Source organism: Tyto alba, unplaced genomic scaffold (genome assembly GCF_018691265.1).
Source record: "Tyto alba isolate M040663 unplaced genomic scaffold, T.alba_DEE_v4.0 Super-Scaffold_3, whole genome shotgun sequence".
Taxonomy (NCBI): domain Eukaryota; kingdom Metazoa; phylum Chordata; class Aves; order Strigiformes; family Tytonidae; genus Tyto; species Tyto alba.
Window position 1 is genome coordinate 14,177,268 of NW_024881304.1, and position 20,646 is coordinate 14,197,913.

General features: G+C 38.5%; 1 protein-coding gene across 1 annotated transcript; it reads right to left on the reverse strand.

Annotated features, from left to right (window-relative positions):
- Nucleotides 1–671: 671 nt before the first annotated feature.
- Nucleotides 672–20,276, reverse strand: TMF1 (TATA element modulatory factor 1). The gene is made up of 17 exons (XM_042799589.1): nt 19,952–20,276; nt 16,093–17,336; nt 14,151–14,254; nt 13,143–13,269; nt 12,087–12,192; nt 11,303–11,445; nt 10,573–10,739; nt 10,246–10,402; nt 9,663–9,755; nt 8,898–9,054; nt 7,942–8,134; nt 7,551–7,620; nt 7,375–7,467; nt 6,206–6,316; nt 5,417–5,563; nt 4,808–4,933; nt 672–3,927 (listed from the first exon to the last, which is right to left on the reverse strand). Exons 1-17 carry the CDS (start codon nt 20,091–20,093, stop codon nt 3,784–3,786), a joined length of 3,324 nt encoding a protein of 1,107 aa, XP_042655523.1. The 5' UTR covers nt 20,094–20,276; the 3' UTR covers nt 672–3,783.
- Nucleotides 20,277–20,646: the final 370 nt, after the last annotated feature.

Below are 20,646 nucleotides of genomic sequence, written 5' to 3' on the forward strand. Positions count from 1 at the left end.
GCCGCCGCTCAGCAGGAAGCGCAGCCTCCGGGCGCCCCATTGTTGGAGGCGTCGGCCCGCTTCCCCCCCCTCCCCGCCTTCACACGGCCTTCAGCAACTTTCATCCTCGATTCGGAGAGGTTAATTAACCCCCTGCTTTGCTTCAGGTGCCAGTCAGGCACAGGGCATGGCTCCCGCGCTGCCTTGAGTGGCAACCCACAGCGTCGGTCAGAGTTCTACTCCACTCGTGCTTCGACAAGTGCCGCGGGGCACTAACACCCGAGTACTCTGGCTCCTTCCGCCCCAGGAAGCCTCTTCTCCCCCCGTTTACAGGAGGTGCAGCCGTGGGTGACACGGGAACCCCCCGGGACAGGCGGCAGGCCCCGGCCAAGGTGCTGACCCCCACTACAGGCACTGCTGAACCACAGAGCTGTTCCACTCCAATAATTAGCCTAAATTTCACACTATCTTTAATCCCACTACTAGAGTGCAGTTATAAATAAACCAGCCTCTCGTACCTATATACCCAATGACACCACAAGATTTTAACTGGCATTTGTAACTCTAAATTCCAACTACATTTGATATATTCTAACTTTAGCAATATCTTCCTTTCATACCCCTAGGCTCGTACACACCCAGCCACCACCAAACTCTTTTCAAGTCTTTTCTCAAGGAGAACCAGAGCACGCTCTTAGCACAAAATTTTATTATACCCTGACCCATGCTTTTTACAGTTTATACACATTTTACAACTAGAAACCAAGGTTCCAATTTCACCATACAATAACCCATTTTGTTTCAGATTCAGGATCATGATAGCCCTTAGTAAAACATACATACATAAATTGCAACTAACTTAGAACAGGACAGAAAAAACGAATGGATCTACCCCCCCCTCTCATGGATGGATACTGGGGATTTTGAACAGCAACTCCTCTGTTCATAAATGATGCAACACCAGGCCCAGAATAATGAGGACCAGCACAGTCTGTACCTCACCCAAACCCACCTGCCTTAACAGAGGACTGTTTCCTTGCCCAGCAGGAAATAAACCCCCTCTAAACAGCATGCTCTGAGTAAACCTTTAAAGAGCACTTCTTCATACTTGCATATGCAGTGAAAATGAGGTCTAAATTAGATGCTTTCAGAAGGAATATTCTAAACCAATAAATTTAAGCAGAAGGAGACATTACTATTCTGACCTAAGTCCTTTCGTTTTCCATGTTACTTTCCTAGGCAATTTCAGCAACAGCAATGAACTTAAGGTATACAAGCAGACATTAATGTTTCTTCAAAACAAGCATACAAGAATTAGATCACAGATGACCAAAACAGAATACTTTGTTACCTTCCAACAGCCACTTTCTTTCCTAAGGCTTTGAGGATTAAGACACAGTAGGCCATCTGATTTCATGTGATCCTAAAGGTTGCACAAAATGGGAATAAAGAATCCAAAAATAGTCAATGCAAGTATTTACATCTACTTTTGTAAAATTTAAAAAATCTAATACTCTGACAAAGGCTTTTATATCTAAAATAGTTAATGCAGACTGGATGGTAAAATTTCCCATTTACCTAAGCTCTTCCTGAAAACCCAAGATAGTCCCAGACATACTCAAACCTGCACTTGTCAGCCCTTGAGGAGCATCTACTCACAAATTACACAGGAAATGTTACCTTCAAAAGCACTGGCAGCAATAGGTCCAAATAAAAGTTCAAAGGAGTTGTTTTTTTTTTTTTTTTTTTGGAGAGTGCTGCATTTGTTTACCAACACTATGAAAAAATGGTGAAAATCAGCAATTTCTTAATTTGCTGCAATAGATAAAAGCTGAATAGAATTTCTAATCTTTGATCATCATAAAAATTCAGTTTCTTTTTTTTTAAGAAAAGGCTGAACTTCTAACATTTGCACACATTAATTCTAACACACAGCAAATTAGTAAGTTCCAATAAGTGTGTTATACAGAATGGGATTTCGGGTTTTTTGGAGTAGAGGGGTTTTTGGGGGAGGGTGGGGTGTGGTTGTTGTGCTGGGGGTTGTTTGGTTTTGTTTTGGTTTTTTTTTTTTTTTTTGAAACTTAGAGCAACCAACCATGCTTCAATATGAAAGCATGTTAAATTTAGAGTTTCTTCGTAAGTAAAATGATTTCACCTTGTTTCCAAAACTGAAACTAAGACAGTAAGAGGGTAGCTCCTTCCCACCTCCCTATGAAAAATAAAATAAAAAGGAAGTCTTATCTTATTAAAGCAGTTTAAAGTTTCTATGACAGATGGGGAGTTAAGGCAAAGTTTAGTGTTCTTGCTCTATGGCTTTACTGAAATCCTCAGAATAACTGCCTGAATCTCAAACTGAACTAGGCTTTTCCAAACATATCCTTGCCTGTGTAACTACAGTGACTAACTGTTCTCCCTATGAGTAATAAATCCCTAACACCTGTAGGAAAGTTGTATTACTGAGAGGCTTTTCTCCAGAAGACATTTCTCACCATTCACATCCTTTGTCTCTCTCAGGCCACTGAATATGCAGGCAGGAACAGAGTTCTCCGACACAAATTACAACGTGCACAGAGGAAAAAAGACCTCTCACAGTAGAGCCAACAGTATGATAAACAAAGCATTTCAGCTGCTGAGTATTTCACACAAGTACCTATCATGGCTACAGTTCTGAGATGTAGCAAAATATTTGCTGTCTGGAATGCAGAGAGGAAGACACAAGCTTCTTCCCCCGATTCTCAGCATTCCCAAGGGTCCAATTCAAACGTTTCCTCTGACATTACCAAAAATGCAGCTAAACTTCAAGCCACGCGGATGCCATTTGACCAATACCTTGCTGAAGGAATGGCATGAGAAATACTTTGCAGTCACTGGAGACTTGCTTGAAAACTATCTTAAGTCACAGTCCAAGTTTGCAAAAAGTCTAAACCTTGTTACTAATATACAAGGAAACATGAGAGCAGCAGCAATTAATTTAAAAAAACAATCACCTTCCTGCATTCTTCTGAACTGTTTGAGCTACTGTTAGAAATCAGTATCCAAACCTGGAACAGATATTGAATAGTTCAGATTTCTGGTGTTAGAAGTTAAACACATTTAGAATTACAAGCAGAGCTGCTGTGTCCAGACAGCTCATGAGACAACACAAGCAATACACAAGAGGAAGCTGTAATTTATAAAGTCTCACCTGAGTCTCACACTCTGCTTAGAGGACTTAGTGTAAAATAATCAGACTAATCCGATTTGTCCAAGAATAGAGAATTATCATCCCAACATGTTCAGATGTTGCAAGTATAAATGAGATTTTCCTCTCAAAAATATCCACCAATGATGCTTCAGATAACAAGCCACTGCTATTTTGTTGTTAAAAATTTACTAATGAGATTTTAGAAAAACTCATACTAAGAAGATTTTTAAAAGATTTCTAATGTTGTTTTCGTAAATATACAGAGTTTATGAATCCAGACCTACTTTACCAAAACTCATGCCTTCCAGTGCTGGTCTCACAAGGTAACAATCATAATTTCTGCACTGTTTACAAGTAAAATGGTCCATGGTTTAGCAAAAACTTAAATAAAGGGATGATTGAGAAAAAAAAAATTAAATACTGCACAAATAATTTAACTGCAGATAGTACAAGACACTTAAAGCACTGATTTTTTTTTTTTGTCAACATATGAACTCTATTATATAGTCACACTTTCTATAATACAGTTATTTTTTTTACAAGACATTTGAATTCAGCATGTACATGAACATTTATCTTTACAATCTGTTATCATATAATGTTAAGAGTTCCAGCAGGAATTAATTTTGTCTTTGTTTTAAAAGTTCATCTATCTGAGTCTTGTACATGTTTTTCACGTCTTCAAGATCCAGTCGGAGTTCTTCAGCTTCCTCTGCTTTCTCTCCATACATCTGAAGAATTGTATTGTATCTTTGATCCAAATCCTGCAAGGACATGCAGTTTGTTAACTGACAGGTTTTCAAGTTTTTTCTGAGTTGCTGCTAGGATAGTGTTTTATACTACTAGGGAAGATAAGTGTAGCATTATTTTACTAAAGTATAAGTACTCTACAATGAAGCACATAGTAAACTCTTCAAAAAAACTTCAATGCTTTGACACTCTGAATATGGCTAGATTTATACTCTAGATATAAAAAGAAGATATTCCAAAAACAAAGATCCTTGACTACAAAGAATTTGTGCAGATTTCGGAGCATGTACTGAAGCACCTTGAAGCTCAACTGCTGTAAGCATTAAAAACCAGCAAACTGCACTAACTTTTACTACAGGAACAATCACAGTTTGTAAATTTCCCAAGGAAACATTTCAAAGTTCTGCATTCAAAGAAGAATGATAATTTTCAAAATTACTCCCAAACTACTTCCAATATTTCAATTTAAGTTTTTAAACATTCAGAGGATTAAAACATTTGTCCTATTACCTGTATCAGTACTGCATGCTCATTCAGCTTCTACCCCAAACTTTCATAAATCCATGCTATCAGAACACCCCTTCCTTTAAAAAGACTACTTCCAGACAATGTCTTAAATGAGAGAAGCAGAAAAACCATTCTCTCCTCGATTTAGCATGCAATCTTATGCACAGTGCACATTTCTAACAACTGCATTTTGAAGTGACTACCTAGTCATAGAGTAGGCATCTTCAGATTCTAATATAGAAAAAAAAAAAAAACAAAACTCAACCACTAGGCTCTTCAGTCATTTATGATTAGGGACAGATTTGAATATAATCCTAAATTGATAGGGATATTAAAAAAAAAACCCAAAAAAACAAACCATAAATTTTACATCAGAAATATACTTACCTTTAACTGTGCACGTAATTTTGGTATTTCCTTCACTTTTTCTTCAAGTTCATCATTTTGATTTGTTAATTTAACCAGTTCTTCTGCCATTATTGATCGAGTTTTCTCAAGGTTTCCAATTTCCAGCTAAGGTAAACACTTTTAACCATTAGGAGGATGAAGGAATTTACTGTATTTATAAAACACTGTATCAAAATATTTTGATAAAGTAATTAAGGTTTTTTCTTAAACCAGACTATGAAACATCACAGCCTGGAGGGACTCTCATTTTCCTCCCAAATCCAATCAGTGGTTTGGGTTTTTTTCCTTTACAGATAAAGATCAGTTTTCTGGATAGGTCCTTGCCAAAACAAAAAAGGGAACAACAAATCCTTCTCTTGCTCTTCCCTACACACACCTCCAGTGACTGTCCTGGTTAACAGAATGGTCAAGAAAGGGGAAGAAGGAAGAGTGAACACACTCCACTGTGAGGAGAGGGACCGAGCTTTCTGAATATAAAACTGATTGCACATATTTTATATTGAATATAAAAACTGATTATAATATTGATTGCACTAGTATTTACACTTATAAATGCTATACTTGTTTATGTAAGATTAACTACAGTACCTGTAGATGTGAAATCTCTCCTTCTCTTAGTTTTAGCTGTGATTGAAGGTTTTCAATTATACTTGAACCTGCTCCCATCCTTATAGCATCATAAAGATTGCTCCCACTAGTAGTTATTGGTCCAAATGAGTGATCATGAGGATCATCCTACAAAAAGGTGAGAGAAGCTTAAACTCAGACAAAAAATGTGCACTCTTTGGAATCTTCCTTCTCCCAAAATGTTTTTTCATTTAAGATTTAAAATTATACTGTTACTAGGCAAGCATTTCAGTGCTTGAAGTTTGGTTTTAAAACAAAAGCGTAAGGTGAATGGGTACAATCTGAGATAGCTCCTTACTGGCAAGTTCTCAAGTCACCTATACAAGTGCCATTTAATTTGGACATTGATAACCATATCCCTAGGAAAGCAGCAGACTTCACACAGACCACACCAGTCAATGATACTGCCCAGGGGGCAGGGTTGTGCCCCAAACTGGGACTGCTAGTAAAAATAAACAGAATTGACTCCTACTAGTGTTATTCAATTCTTCTACATGAAGTTAGACACATGAACTCAGCACCAGTACATTTATATATCACTCTGCAATAGAGGTTGTAGTTTCACACTGTCTTTCACAGATGCTTTAGTCATAAACATATTGTATGCAGGTTTTAGATGTTTCTGCATAGGCATTATCTTGTCTAAGGCCAACATATTTTTAAAGAGTAATTTTCTACATTAATACAACTTTTTGAAGAAGAAAGCAAGCAGTCTGTCAAGAAAAAGCCAACATAACTGACACGTGATACCTGTGAGAGGAAAGATGTCTGAAGACCTGCCATGTCAACTCCACTTATAGAACTAGAACGTGATATAGACGGAGTACTTGAAACAGTTTCAACTGTAAATGACTTCCGATCCTTTATAAAAAAAACAACAAACAACATACCCACACATGACATCACCAGTTAGATAAACGTTTACAAGATGGTGAAAGACAGATTCTGTAAAGAACAGACTGCCCTTTTCCACCACCAACTATAGAACACAGTGTGACAGAGAACCTTTCTCCTTCCCCCTAAACTCTATGACAATTCAACAATGAAGAATTACTGTGCTACTAACACTTCCAGCCTACATTCAAATCCTCAGACTTTTCAGGAAAAGACTAGTTGTGAATTACACCAAAAGAATTTCTCTTTCAAGAAGCCAAGGGAGATTCAGAGGCAGTTTTGTATGCCCAAATATATCACAGGAAGAATATCCTAAACCCGGAAGTATATCTCTTTTTAGAATGCATGTTAATACACTTAAAAAAAAAAAAAAAAAGGAACTATTAATCCAATTCTGAGATTTCTCACATGCCAATACCTTACTGACATACCTTCCAGACTATCCTTTTTTTACAGGCAGCATCTGAAAGTACACTAGCCTCTGAACAATCCAGCACTTACTGGAGATGGTAAGGAACCAGTAATAGAAACAATTTTACTTGAATATCAACTGCTAATTAGCAGTAACAAAGTTACTGACTACTGAGGCCTGTTCTGTGACTTAAGCTGGAAAGCACAGGGTACATTATGCAGTCACGTAAAATGTGAAGTGGGAATTCCATGGAAGCAATGCTAGTAGTCTAAGCAAAGAAAATAAGTAACTTCAGAAGAAAAATAATCCAAGTGCATTCAAAAAAAGAATCAGAAGATTAAATCAATCATTATCCATACATTTTATCTCTTCTCAGGTTAAACAGACTATTACTCAAGACTCCCTTCAGTGAGTATCACACAAGCACTTATTTCACTGGAAATAAAAGGCAGCCACCATAAAGAAAAAACCAAGTCCCTAATGCCCAGGCTGACAAGTATATACTGTGTTGCTCTAAGTCCACTTTGCTGCTTGTGACAATTTCAGGTTCTAGATATCTACTAAAATACTGATAGCATCAATAAGTTTGAACAGAAATATTAGGTTTGGGTACCTTCTCCTTTGCTGCTTCTTGCACAAAAATTGCCTTCTTTCTTTCCTGTTCAACTTTCATCTTCTCCATTTCTAACTGAGTAGCTAGCAGTGTCTACAAAAATAAATACAGGTTGTTAAATTCCTGCTTGCTTAGACTTCAGTGATAACATACCTTAAAGCTGAAATAGGAAATACCTTTTCTTTCTTTGCATCTTCCAAGGTTTTTGCATACTCATCTTTGAGTCCTTCTAGTTCAACCTCGTACCTACATTGAGGAAAGAAAGAGGTAGAGATAGTCAGTAAGTATTCTGTGTTTAGATTCGTATACTTTTAAAACAAACATAACTTCACGGTTTTAATATATGAAAGTAACATACCTCAGGCAATCTTTAGCATGAAACAAAATATCCTTAACAAGCTGGTCAGCTTTATCAATTTCTGTCATTTTGCACAGTTGTATCAACACCCAAAAGAACCAAATCTGCCAACTTGCAGAGAGATCTGCTGCAGATGCTTATGTAAGAGGTAGCTTACACCATTTCACTACAATTTTAAAGAGGCACTGTTAACCAAAAATGCAACTCACCTACTGTTTTCATTTTCCATTTTCTTCAGTCTGTTTCTCTCAATTTCCAGCTGAGCCTGAAGGCGTGCATTTTCTTGCCTTAAAAGACTATTCTGAGATTCAGCAGAAGACATCTGAATTTTGTTAGAAAGAAGTTCTTCTGTGGCAGCCCGTTCTCTCTCAGCAGCTGCTGCTAGAAGAGTTTGAGACTCACCTAAATATTAAGTAAAGAAAAACATGGAATTTAACTTTTTTGATCAAGCATCTATGATATGGGCCACTTATTTAGGCACCAAAATGGAATTTGAGATTTTTTAGATTAAGCTAATTTTTCTTTTTAAAAAAGCAAACAAAAAAACAGAACAACCCCAGAACTGTTTTCTACTGTAAAGGAAATTAAATATTTTCCACCATATAGTTAGAGGAACAAGCAATGCAGAACAAGGAGACTTCATACTCTTTCAGAAAGCAACGCACAACTACAGATTGCCTCCAGAAAAGTAGTAATTTCTCTGGGTCCATCTTTGGGCATTTTATGCATTTTTCATTTAAAATAATAGAATACTACTATACCAACAAATACGTCTGATTATCTATGCAGTTAGGTAAGTATATTATTCGAACCTTTACAATACGGAATCCAAGCACCAGACTTGACAACTGAAAATGCTGGTGTACTTCCAGGGTCTCAATGTCCATCCTTTCTTTAGATGCTGTAAGGACATGTATACCTTAACACCTCTATCCTACAACCTGATGTTACACTGTGTTTTAGAGAGAATCAGTGAGTTACCTGTCCAAGAGCCTTGGCAGAATATCCCAACATACCATTTCTTTACAGACAAGCACTTTGTGCTTGTCTCTCCTGACTCACCATCTACACTTTGGGCAAATGTCAAGCCCTTTACATTTACCTTCAGCCATCTCACATCCTCACCAAGAGCCTCACTGTTCAGCAAAAGCTAAAAACTTCTTACCGAGTCTGTCAGAAAGGTTCTTTTCCAATTTTTCCCATGCAGAGGTTTGTGCTCCCAGCGTGGCTTGCAGATTTTCTATCTGCCGGAGAAGTGGCCGCGTAGCAGATGTAACACTTTGACTTAGTTCTTGGTTCCGGCTCTCTGCTTCTTGGAGTCTCTGAAATCACAAATCAAATATAATTAAGCTGTACAAATCATATGATGGATTAAAAGGTCAATACAGAATTCAGCTAAACACGTAGCAGTTGCTTTACATTCTAAAACTCGTATGTTCAGACTCACAGTACAGTGTGAAATTCCAAGACAGAAGCCTAACATTTTTAGATACATGACAGAGCAACAGTCCAGAAATTTACATTTCAAGAGCCCTCTGGAAATCACTTGAAACATTTTGGCAATAATCTATCTTCTGGACCTTAAGAACAAGAAAAACATTAAGCAGTAGCTAAAGAGTAATTTAAAATAATATTTGCTAGCAATTTTAGAGGACTGTTACAAACTTAATGGCTGTACTTTGTCTTATACTAAAAGGGTGGCATTACATTTAAAAAGCATCATAAAAATTATGATTCTGTTTTCAATATGTGATTAAAAAAACATTTCCTTCAATATTTTGATTGTTGTTTTACACAGGACAAATACTGCAGGTAACCAGGAAAACAAAGCCTCTTTTTCCGGATATTAATGTCACGCTAGCATTTCATTTTCAGTTTTTAGAAGCCCTCCTTGCAGACACAAGTTGACATCATCTATTTGCTACAGCACCTGTTGTAGTTCACCAATTTCCTGGCGTAAATAGTCTTCTTTTCTTGCTGCCTGCTGTTCTGCACGTTGCAGAGCTAGCCTCAGGTCTGTCACCTAAATAAATAACACATCGTCACTAATTTCTTGCCAAAAGTTATAGTACCACCTATCAGTTGCTACAGTCTTACACCATTTTTAAACACTGTTAACAGAGTATGTCTGTTTACGAGTTAAAGGCTTAAGTTTTGCATTCACGTAAATAGTTACAATTATTCATCACTAAAAATTTTGTCCAATTGAATTTCTTGACCTTTGCGTCATGGTAAAAGCACTACAAAATTAATGTTGAGCCAGTCCAAGTCCCTGTATTTAGACATGTAAAAATAAAGGTATTTTTTAATAAAAGTAAAAATTTAAAGTGTAGAACAACTACCACTAAAGACTGATCAAGTTCACAGGAAAGAAATCCATCAAGTATTTGCTGAGTACACAAAAACAAGCTCCATCTCATATTACATCTGGTTCATTATGCCAGATGCACACACCATCTGAGTACATTTATTTGTTCAGTGAAAAAGTTTTATTTGCTGCATTTAAGACCCACCTGAATTGCCAAAGCTTCTTGTTGCTGTCGTGCCTCATCCTGGGCCTTCTCCAGAGCTAACCCAAGCTCCTCCTTTGCCTTCATTTCCTGACTTAGGGCTGCTTCTTGTGCCTCACTGTCCTTTGTAGCATTAGCTTTATGAAGATCTGCAAGTTCCCTGGGGAGGGAAAAAAAAAATAAAAAAAGCAATGCTTTTTACAGTTTATACAATGTCAACAGTGACTTTGTAAATAACTTTGTGATATATTAACGTTTCACAGGCATTGCCCAAGAATGACACAGAAGCTGAATCTATGGTTGAAGACAGGCACTCAAAGGTCTGCTTACTTGTATGCACTGTCAAGGGCTGCCTGGACACTTCTGTTCCGTTCTTCAAGGTCTTCCACTTCTGCCTGAAGTTTAGCAAGATCCTTTTCCTGTCGCTCTACAACACTGTTCAGTTGTTTAATGCTGTCTCGATGTTGCTTCTCAAGGTCTTCCTTGCCATCAAGTACCTGTGAGAGTGCAAACAAGAAGCATGAGACTAATCCCAGTCCATGGGGTAGACAACGCCATCTGAGGACAATGACAACTGTGGCAACCAATTCAGGATGAAGTTACACAAAATGACTAAACCCGTCTAACACTTGGCCAAAAGAGAAAGGTTTTGCTCCCCAGAGCATCTCCGTCTTCCCAGAGGAGGTGGCTGCTCTCCACCAGTTTCACATACTTCCTCATAGTGAGTCTGCTGCTTGTAAGGTCTTGATTCAACCATCAGCTGAGCAAAAAAACTGCCCAAATTTTGCTGGTACAGGTTTTCCAGCTAAAACGTAGCGTACTGAATTTGGTCAGCCCACCTGATAACCAGTAGTGCAAGTGCAAACAAGCAGCTGGAATGTTCCCTGACTGCAGTTTTAAACTGCTCTGAGAACACACATCGAAATCATATCTCAGTGTTCCAATATGTATTAGAGAAGTCTCCCAGAAAATAAAATCAGTCTATCTAGAGCCTCCCCAAAAGGCTACTCTGCAGATAATACAAAAAGCTTTAAAAAAAACCCACACCCAAATATCTCACCTGTTTTAAATGCTGCAATTCCTCTTCCAATTCCTTAATTTTTTTGTTTTGTTTTGTGTTAGTATTTTCTCTCTCTTTCTCTTTGGCTCTTAATTTCTTAATAATGTTGGAATTGTGCAGCTGCTGTTTGGAAAGCTTTTCTCCTGTGAAGAAAATTAACATAAAGCTAGTGCATATTGCTGTTCTTCTATGAACTCTCTCTATTCACACCTCCCCCTGCTCTTCAGACCCATTAAAATAACCACCAAATATGTATGGAAATACTTACTCTTACATTTTTTTCATGCAAGTTCTTAAGTTTTAAATCTACCTTATTATGACATGACCTTGCTACACTAAGCTATAGTGAGATAGGATAGGCAGTGAAAGGCTTTGACAGTAAAACAAAATGAGCTCATTATACCAGGAAAAAACCCCAAATGGCCTGTTCATTTAGTAACTGTATTTTACTTCCAAAATAAAAAAGTAATAAGAGAAACACTGTAGAAAACACCTTGAACAATGTCCTAGTTAGACTTCTGCTGAATGGAACACAGAATGTTGCACTGCTCGCTGGTTTTAATCTCACAGCACCTTTTAACTGCAGAAAGAACATCTCTAGCCATCTGTATTTGACTGATCCTTCCTGCTGCTCTTTGCTATTAACTAAATGGTTCAAACATTCAGAAGCATCTAGCGTGCTTCAAATGTTGTATTTGTTCCCACATAAAGAAGACTCGTATGTGAAGGCAGTACATTTCAAATTATTCTACAAATTTTTACTATTAAAAAATTTATTTCTCACCTTCCTCCATCAATCCTTTGATTTGCTCTTCTTTTTCTTTCAGTAATTCAGCAGTTTCATTGGTATTAAGCCTAGTAGCCAATTCTTCTTTAACAGTCTTTACTTCCTAAATAACAGGATAAAATATTTATGACCATTTATTAGAATATATTTAGTGAAAAACACCCAGTGAGTTACACTGAACACTTTTTTATTCTCCCCTTCTTCTCAAAAGGCTTTTCTTCGAAAACAATTTAGGTTGGAAGGAAACTCTGGAGATTATCTGATCAAATCAGATTGTTTAGAGCCTTATTCCATCAAGTTTTAAAAACCTCCAAGGATTGAGACTCCATAAATTCTCTGTACAATCTGTTCCAACTCCTCCTTCCATTTCACTTTCTATACTTTAAACTTTTGCAATAAAAACAGTTATATTCACACACGAGTATCAGATAATTTTTCTATTTCAACTTACTACTGTGGCAACACAGTGACACACACAGTGACGAAACAACTGTGAAAAGTATTTTTTTTTCGAGTTACAGATTCGAGTTTACAGTTTGAAGACTAGCGATAAACTAGAGAAATGTAATGCTGTGATACCAGGTCAAGAACATTTAAACTCCGTGAACTTTGTTGCTGCAAACTTCTTTGCTCATTCCAAACCAATCTGTCACCAGTCCTCAATGTTCCTACCAGTTATTCCTGTAGAGAAGCCATTCCCATTCTTCACCACTCGCCCATATCCCCAGGCCACTCCTCTCCCTCACACCAATGAAAATGCATATATGGGTACAAGGTAAATCAGAGCAGACATTAAACCTTCTTTTCCCCAAACCATGCTAACTTTAAGCTAAATAAGTTCCCTAACTCTGCTCACAATACAGCTATAAGAATACATGTGTCAACACAAGGAAATAACAAGCAGCCTGGGAGGCTAGAATCAGCTTATGCTAGTTACCATGAGATAGCACCTGATGGTCTCATGCTTTTCCCTAGCTTAATTTTTATGAATTTATCTCAATAAATTTGTGTTCTAAAACAATAAGCATTAATTTCACTAAAAAGCCAAATTACCTTTTTAGCTGCATCTCTCTCTTTGCAGGCTAGCTGGAGCTTCTTTTCAGCATCCGCAATTCGCTGAGCAAACTCCTCTTTGAGCGATGAAAGGCTACTGCTCTCTTCTTTCATTCTAAACATTTCACTACATTGAAAATTAACATTTCAGAACAGCTGCACCGTTATGTGACATTCCAAGCAGTTTGCAATAGGTTGCCTTAAATGCTTTTAAAATGTATTGTTGTTTTTTTTATCTTATTTTACACATTAACCAGAAGTCAAAAAAACACAGCCACATTAGAAATACTAATCAAAGATCTTTATTAATTCAGTAATTTACCCATGAAAACAATGAAATGCTTGATTTACCTTAAATGTTTTGCCCCTTAATCAAGCTCTTTCTGATTAGCCACAGTCTGTACCATATACAAGGCAAATGATTAAATATATTTTTAAGTTAAGATCAATTTAGCCATGAAATAATATCTTCACATATTATCCGCAAATTTTTAAACTTGATATTTGTCCAGTAAACTGGTAAATCCAACTTCTCTTTTCCTTTTAACTGAATTAAATAACGAATCCATGTTTTCCCCCTACAACCAGCCTTTCTACCACACTTTCACTGACTACATTTGAGTCAGAAAATTACTTAGTAAATCAGGTTTAGACATCTGTATCAGAAAAGTCAGCCTCTCCTAATAGCTGAATCTAGTCTTATAATAAAGATCTTTATCAGTAACCAAGTCTGACTCTACACATCTGTTTGTCATTCCTACTGCCTGCCTATTGGAAAATCTCTCACTAGCCTCCTCCCAAAAGAGGTTTTGGCCCCAAGAAAGAGTGTGGCTTTAAAAAAATACCATCACAGCACATGCAATCGTTATTTCCACCATTCACAAACAGTGCACATCCCTTGCAACCCTTGTTCTAGTTACAAAGGTACTTGTTTTACAATATTGTCTACTGATTGTATTACAGCAAAGTTACAGTTACACCCACTACTGTGTATATTTTCATACTTACTCTTTTAGGTTATCATAAGCTTCTTCCAGGCGCGCCTTTTCTTTACTAGTACTTAATAACTGTATTTCCCTCTTCTCCAGTTTCTCAGTTAATGAATCAATCATCTGGACAATGTTTTTACAGATAAAGATCAGATGAATGGGACAATTAAAACACAAGAGGGGCAGGCTTCCCCTTTCCCCCCACCATCCCCTCCCAACACTATTTAAAGCTGAACTTGTCAATGCTTTTAGGAATTTGAGGTAAAAGTCAGTGAAGATTACCATCTTTCGGCCACATAAATTTAGAACTAAGCAATATCTAGACACAAGACACCTGTTTTCTACAGGTGTAGAAATCCTACTAAGGAAGTATATGTGACTCAGTCAAATTCCTCGACAAAATTATCATCAGTTATATTTAATTATAAATGAAGTTTTTCAGCAGAGCTGATAACCTGTAAAACTATAGCTAGAATTAACCATTAAGACTCCCAGCGCTCCTCATACCACTCTTTACAGAATCACAGAATAATTTACATTGGAAGGTCTCTTCTGTGAAACATTAGCATAAAGCAGCAAAACAATATCAGATGAGGGAAGAAAACTTTCAGGCAGGGTCAAGAGCTCTTAGGTCACATCATCAAAATCATTTCTTAATACTATATTTTGGAAAGCTATAGAGAAATAACATAAACATACATACAAATATACAAATATTAAAAAAAAAAAAAAAAACCAGATTCTCTAAGAGTAGCTGAATCTGGCCAATGAAAGATAAAATTTGCTGTCTTCCATTATTACTATTTCCCACAGTGTATAACCATTTACGTTAGGAAAACTTACGGATAACAGTACATTGCTTTGGAGTCCCCTAAGGAATTTACACTGACATTCTGTACAATTTACACCCCCAAAAAATGCTTTCCTTAAAACACAGATTACATTGGGGTTTTGTGAACTTCCATAAGCAATTGTCTTCCCTTGTTAGCATCAAAACCAGCATTAGTATTGCAAACATGCCTACAGGGCAAAGCCATGAGTAGGGTCCAATTATGTCATGTATTAGACACACAGACTATGAGCAAAGCAAAATGCAAAGAAACAGAGCAAAGCACATGTTTTTATTAAAAACATGTGATCTGATTAAAAACAAGAATAAGGGACAGGAAGGTGACCAAGGAAGTGGAAAAAAGATAGTGTACACAACACACCGGCAGAACTGGACAAAACACACTCCTTCAAAACTCCAGGTTAGCCTTCCATACACTTGAATATCCTACTTCATCACATTTATAGTCATTCCATCTATCTAAAGCCATACAAATTTCTTTTAAACTATTCACTATTCATAACTATGCTTATCTTCCTCATTAAAAAGCCTAGTGTACCTTCTTTTTAAAAGTAAGTATTATTTCTGCTAAAAAACAAATCTTCATTTATCTAGAAAAAAGGACCTATTTACACTAACTACTGCTATCTTCAAAATGATGAATAATGCTCCTGGAATGTAATCAAATTTTGATAGTTTGTAAGTCTGTGGAAAAAAATGCTTGCAAAATATTATCTTGATTATTGCTGAAATACTACAGCCTTGTATTTCCATAATTCAAATCAAAATACTTCAAGGAATCTCCTCTAGCCTTCATAGAAAAAAAAAAAAAAACAAACAAACAAAATTATACCAAAGAATTAAAGTAACACATTTGACTTATCAAGGCTTCCTGTTCGCTAGCACTACTCTAAATTCACAATAATGATAATTATGTAAAATAGGTGAAACCCAAAGCTTTTTGACTGGAAATTTCACCACTGTTCTTCCACTGCAGAAGATCAGGAACAGTTTTCTACATGGTAAGGTAGTTCAGCATCAATTAATTCGTTCAAATAAGGTGAAGCTAATACCTATACAAGGACATGAAAGGAGTTTCACTTGTAGTTTGCAAAAAATGTTTTGTGGTTACCTTTTTAAGCTCTTGCTTTTCAGTGTCCTCTTCTAACAATTTTTCAACAGCATCCTGCTGCGGCTCAGTCTCCTTCTCCTTCACAATCTGTTCCTCTACAGTTTGCACAGTGGCAAGCAAAACATCTGGCTGCTCAGAATTAACAGGGGTTGCGCTTCTCCCACTCTCTTCCATCTCAGCTTCCTCAGCATGTAAAACAGAAGTGTCATTCAAGTTTTCAGATTTATTTTTCAGGCCATCAGCCATTTCTGTCTTTGGTGCAGAAGGACTGACAGTGACAGATGCTGAAGCAGAAGCCCTGCCTGATAACTCATCATCTGAATTTATTTCACTTACACTTCTACTATCTAAAGACTGTACACTAAATGAATCTATTCTTTCAAAAGCATCAGAGGAGCAGCAGCTCTCAGTCATTTTTTGAAAGTCATCTAAACGATTATAATCTGCGCAGGCAGATGTAGACAAAAGCTGAAACGATGTTTGCATTAGATGAAGACTGGATTTTGAATCTGCAGCTTCTTGTCTTGAACTTACTGAGCTCTCACTTATTACACTTTCATGGTCAAGAACTTCAATATCACTAGTTGTGGATGTCCCCGAGGAGAAAGTGCTAATTGGAGGTGACGGTGTATTGCTTTGCCTGTCCTCAGTCTTTCGCTCCTTAGTTTCCAAACCCATGTCTTTTGTACCTGCATTAAGAGGCTGTGAAGTGCCATCCCGTGCACCTCCTGTTCCATTCCCTCCTACATTGGATTTTTCACTAAGAGCATCTTCAGGTACTTCCAAACTTAAAGCTGACGCGTTTTTGTCACTACCTACATTTGTGCTTTCTTCAGGCTTGGCATTAGATTTAAGCACAGGATTCTCTTCTAATTTCTCCTTGGGAATATCGAGGCTTTTCAAGTCCACTAGGACAGTTACGGAGGAATCCTTCACTTCTGCCTCTGTTGTCACTGGTACTTCCAGCTGACTGGGGTGCTGAGACTCCTTTAAAGTGCTTTTCACTTCTTCTTTGGGTCGCTGTGATTTGGCTGGGGGTTTGGACACCACTGGATTTTTCTGTATACTCTGAACGTCTGTCGGAGAGAGAAAGGCACTGAAGAAGTTTTCAGATTCATCTACTACTGTCCTCCTCACTGGCTTAGTGATTGCTGTTGGTGATACTGGCTGATTTTGTGGTTCTGTATTTGAACTCAAGCCCCAGGAAGAAGTATCCCATCCTCCGCTTATGAGAGAATTTGTTCCTAAAACAATAAAAAAAGAGAAAGGCCAAGAACATTTAAAATATAGTATTTTTCAGTATTTATCCTTTTAGATGTAACAGTTCAGAAAAAAAGTGTTTGCAATATCATGTAACTTAAAGTGAGTATTTTACATAATCGCAAACAGTATAATTTTGGTTACTATTTCCTTACAAAGCTTGGAACTGATTTTTAGACAAAGCAAAAGAAGCTTAATGGGGAGACAAAGTAATTCTAAGACAAGGTGGACACAGACACCTCTAGAAAGTAGAAGTATCTGAACGGATCCTACTTGCTCCCTCCCTGCTAAACAGTAACTTAAGCAAAGGCAGAAAGAAACCATACACGAAATACATCAGTAAATCCAAGTGTGAGAATTTCAGAAAGAAGATAGGTAGAAGCATCTGGGAAGGGGAAACAAGCCCATACAGCATTCTGAAAGCTGTAAAGGCAAGTCTGAAGCCTACTGGGCACAAAAAGCAAGCGTTTCCTTTGCAAAGGGAACAACCAAAAGAGAACGTGGCTTCCTGCTTCTCATAGTGAGAGAAGGCTAGGCAAAACAATCTGAAAAATTGTGTTTACAAGTAGATAATTATAGAGATTACAAAAGGAGAAAACAATTCCTAGGCCTTAAAAGTTATCTGCCAGTAGCACACAAACACTTTACACACCATTACAGAAAACAGGGGGAAAAAAAGCTTTAAATATTTGTAGAATTTACACTGTAAGAAGGGTTCTTGCCCTCTCAGTTTGTGACAGGCTTCATATTTTTCCTCACACACCAAGCAACAGCATGAAGCTAACAACACACATTGTCAGCAGCCCAGTTAAAATGATACTTTTCTTCATCTCCTGTGGAGAAATACTGAATTGATGAGTTGTGAAGCTGCCTTAAAATCACGTCAACAGTTCCTATTATTGTATTTCTCGCAGGTTTTCCAGGACTTGTCAGCAGCAAGGATAATAAGAATTTCAGCATCAAATTTCAGTAGCATTGCAAGTAAGAAAGATAAATCAAAAAATAATATCCAATTTGATTTCGTACCTACAAACATAATCTAGATAACATAACTATTTCAAGCTACTTAAAAACAAGCTCCCTTTATACAGCAGCAGTATTAAAAACCACCGAATTACAATATTTAAAGCAGATTACCACTTTTGGAAACTGTTGACAGCTATTGGCCCCAAGATCTCAAATTCAGATAATTACTGCTCTTATTGCCAAAAATACCACAAACATCTGATTTATTACTACCTTGTCCGTGATTCAATAGCTTCAGAAAAAGCCCTGCCAGTGAACTGCAATGTTCAGAAAATATTTTGACTGCTTTTAAAACACAGATATGTTTTCCCTGAAAAACAGATGCAGATTGATCTTTGCTGATTTCCTTATGAATTACAGGACTACAATAAATCTTAAAATATTAATTAAGTTAAAAAACAGTTTGGGTAAGTGTAAAATTTTAAGAACCTAAGCACAACACAGTCTTCTATAAACAATTCCTGTAATTTAAGACAACACTAGACTATGTATGTGACTGCCAAACCCTTACTCCCACAAAGGGACGAAGACATGCAAAACAGAGTACACTTTGCTGAGCAGCCAACCTAGAAAACACTTTCAATTGTTACAGCTTTCAATTTCCAGAAATCTAACTCTGCTGTGCGTATACCTAGAAATAACCTCCTCCTACAAATACAAACACTTCTAGATATAGTTGTAATAGGAACACTGATTCCAGATGACTTAGTTTCCCATCCTCTCCTTTAGTCATTGTTACCTTTAAGATATTATTTATGGGGGAAAAAAAAAAAAAAAGTTTCTAATGAGAGGGCTCCTTTTTGGTCTTTCATTTCCAAACAGCAGCTCATGACTGATCATTCTTTCAGATTTGACATTAGGATACACACAAAGGAGACACTTCCTCATAATCAAGCCCTGACAATTTTTCCACCAACACATTCCTTTCAACTAATGTTGAAGGATTATGAATTTAACACCACAAAAAGTGGAAACTTCACTTGGCTTACACGGACCAGACTTTCCACTACTACTCTGCAATTCCTATCGCAAGGAGCGAATCCATCTGTGCCTCTGAAAGAACACAATTTCCTCTTTTTTAAAAACAGCGATTTTTATTACCTGTAAGTCCCTCGGGGGAAAAAAAAAAAAAAAAACACACAAAAAAAACCACACACACACACCAAAAAAAAAAAAAAGCCAAAAAAACCCCAAACAAACAAACAAACAAACAAACAAAAACCCACAATAACTCCTTGAGAAATATGGGCATGAAGTGCAGTGCTACCCATGCAAAAAAAGCAACGACACTGCTGACAACCACCAGGTCCTGCGTGTGCTGCTGAGGCTCCCTCAGCTTTCTGTCAGAGTTCTCTCTCTCGCCTGTCAGGGGGGAACGACGAGCCCCACAGGCGTTGCAGAACGGGCTTTGGACCGGGAGGGCCGGTTAAACCCCCACAAGTGTAATCCCCCTGCCCCAGGGGAGGAGGAGGAGGGTGAGGGGAAGGCACCGCCCCGGCCAGGGCCGGGCAGCGGGAGACTTTGCCCGCCCCACACTCGGGCTGGGGGCTCGGCGGGGGCCGCCCGTGCTTACCGTCGCCGTAGTCAGGGATGACGGCGTCGGACCAGGGGCTCTCCTCGGCCTGGATGTCCAGCACTCGGTCGATGGACTTCTGGGCCTGCGACAGCGCCTGCTTGGCGAAGCTGGAGAGCTGCGAGGCGTTGAACCAGCTCATCCTCCGCGCTGCCCGGTCCCGCGCGGCGGCGGCGGCACCGGCCCACAAGCCCAGAGGCGGGCGGGGAGCGACCCGCCCTCAGAGCCCGCTGCCCGGCGGCGGCGGGGCCGGCGGCCTCGGGTTCGGCTGCGCGCTGAGGAGAGGGAGCGGCCCCGCGCCTGCGCGCCGCCGGGCTCCACGTCGCGACCGAGTCCGTGCGCAGCCGCCCTCCGGCCCCATGACACGTCACGACAGGCGGAGCAAGGCCTTCCGCCTCGGTACCGGTCATGGCGGAGAGGTGAGCCCACTTCCGCCTCGGTACCTGTCATGGCGGACGGCTGTCGCTGGCCGCCCCCCGAGGTTGCGACAACTCTTCCAGACTCGATGCTAAAAAAGCAACTTTCGTTCCCGCTTCTCGAGGCCTCCTTCGGCTCCTTCACACCAATAACGAACCAAATACACGCCCCCCTAAACCCCCAACGCCTCGACTCACTGCTTTAACCACAACTTACAGCGGACCTCTTAATATTTCTAAATGCTGCCGAGTTGTTAAAAATTACTCGGTTAAAAATTA

Coding starts and splice junctions, on each gene's coding strand:
- TMF1 (XM_042799589.1), bottom strand. CDS start 20,093: ATGAGCTGGTTCAACGCCTCGCAGCTCTCCAGCTTCGCCAAGCAGGCG. Junction 9,756..10,245: donor AAGAAGCTTTGGCAATTCAG/GTGGGTCTTAAA, acceptor TTATTTATTTAG/GTGACAGACCTGAGGCTAGC. Junction 8,135..8,897: donor GAACCTTTCTGACAGACTCG/GTAAGAAGTTTT, acceptor CTTAATATTTAG/GTGAGTCTCAAACTCTTCTA.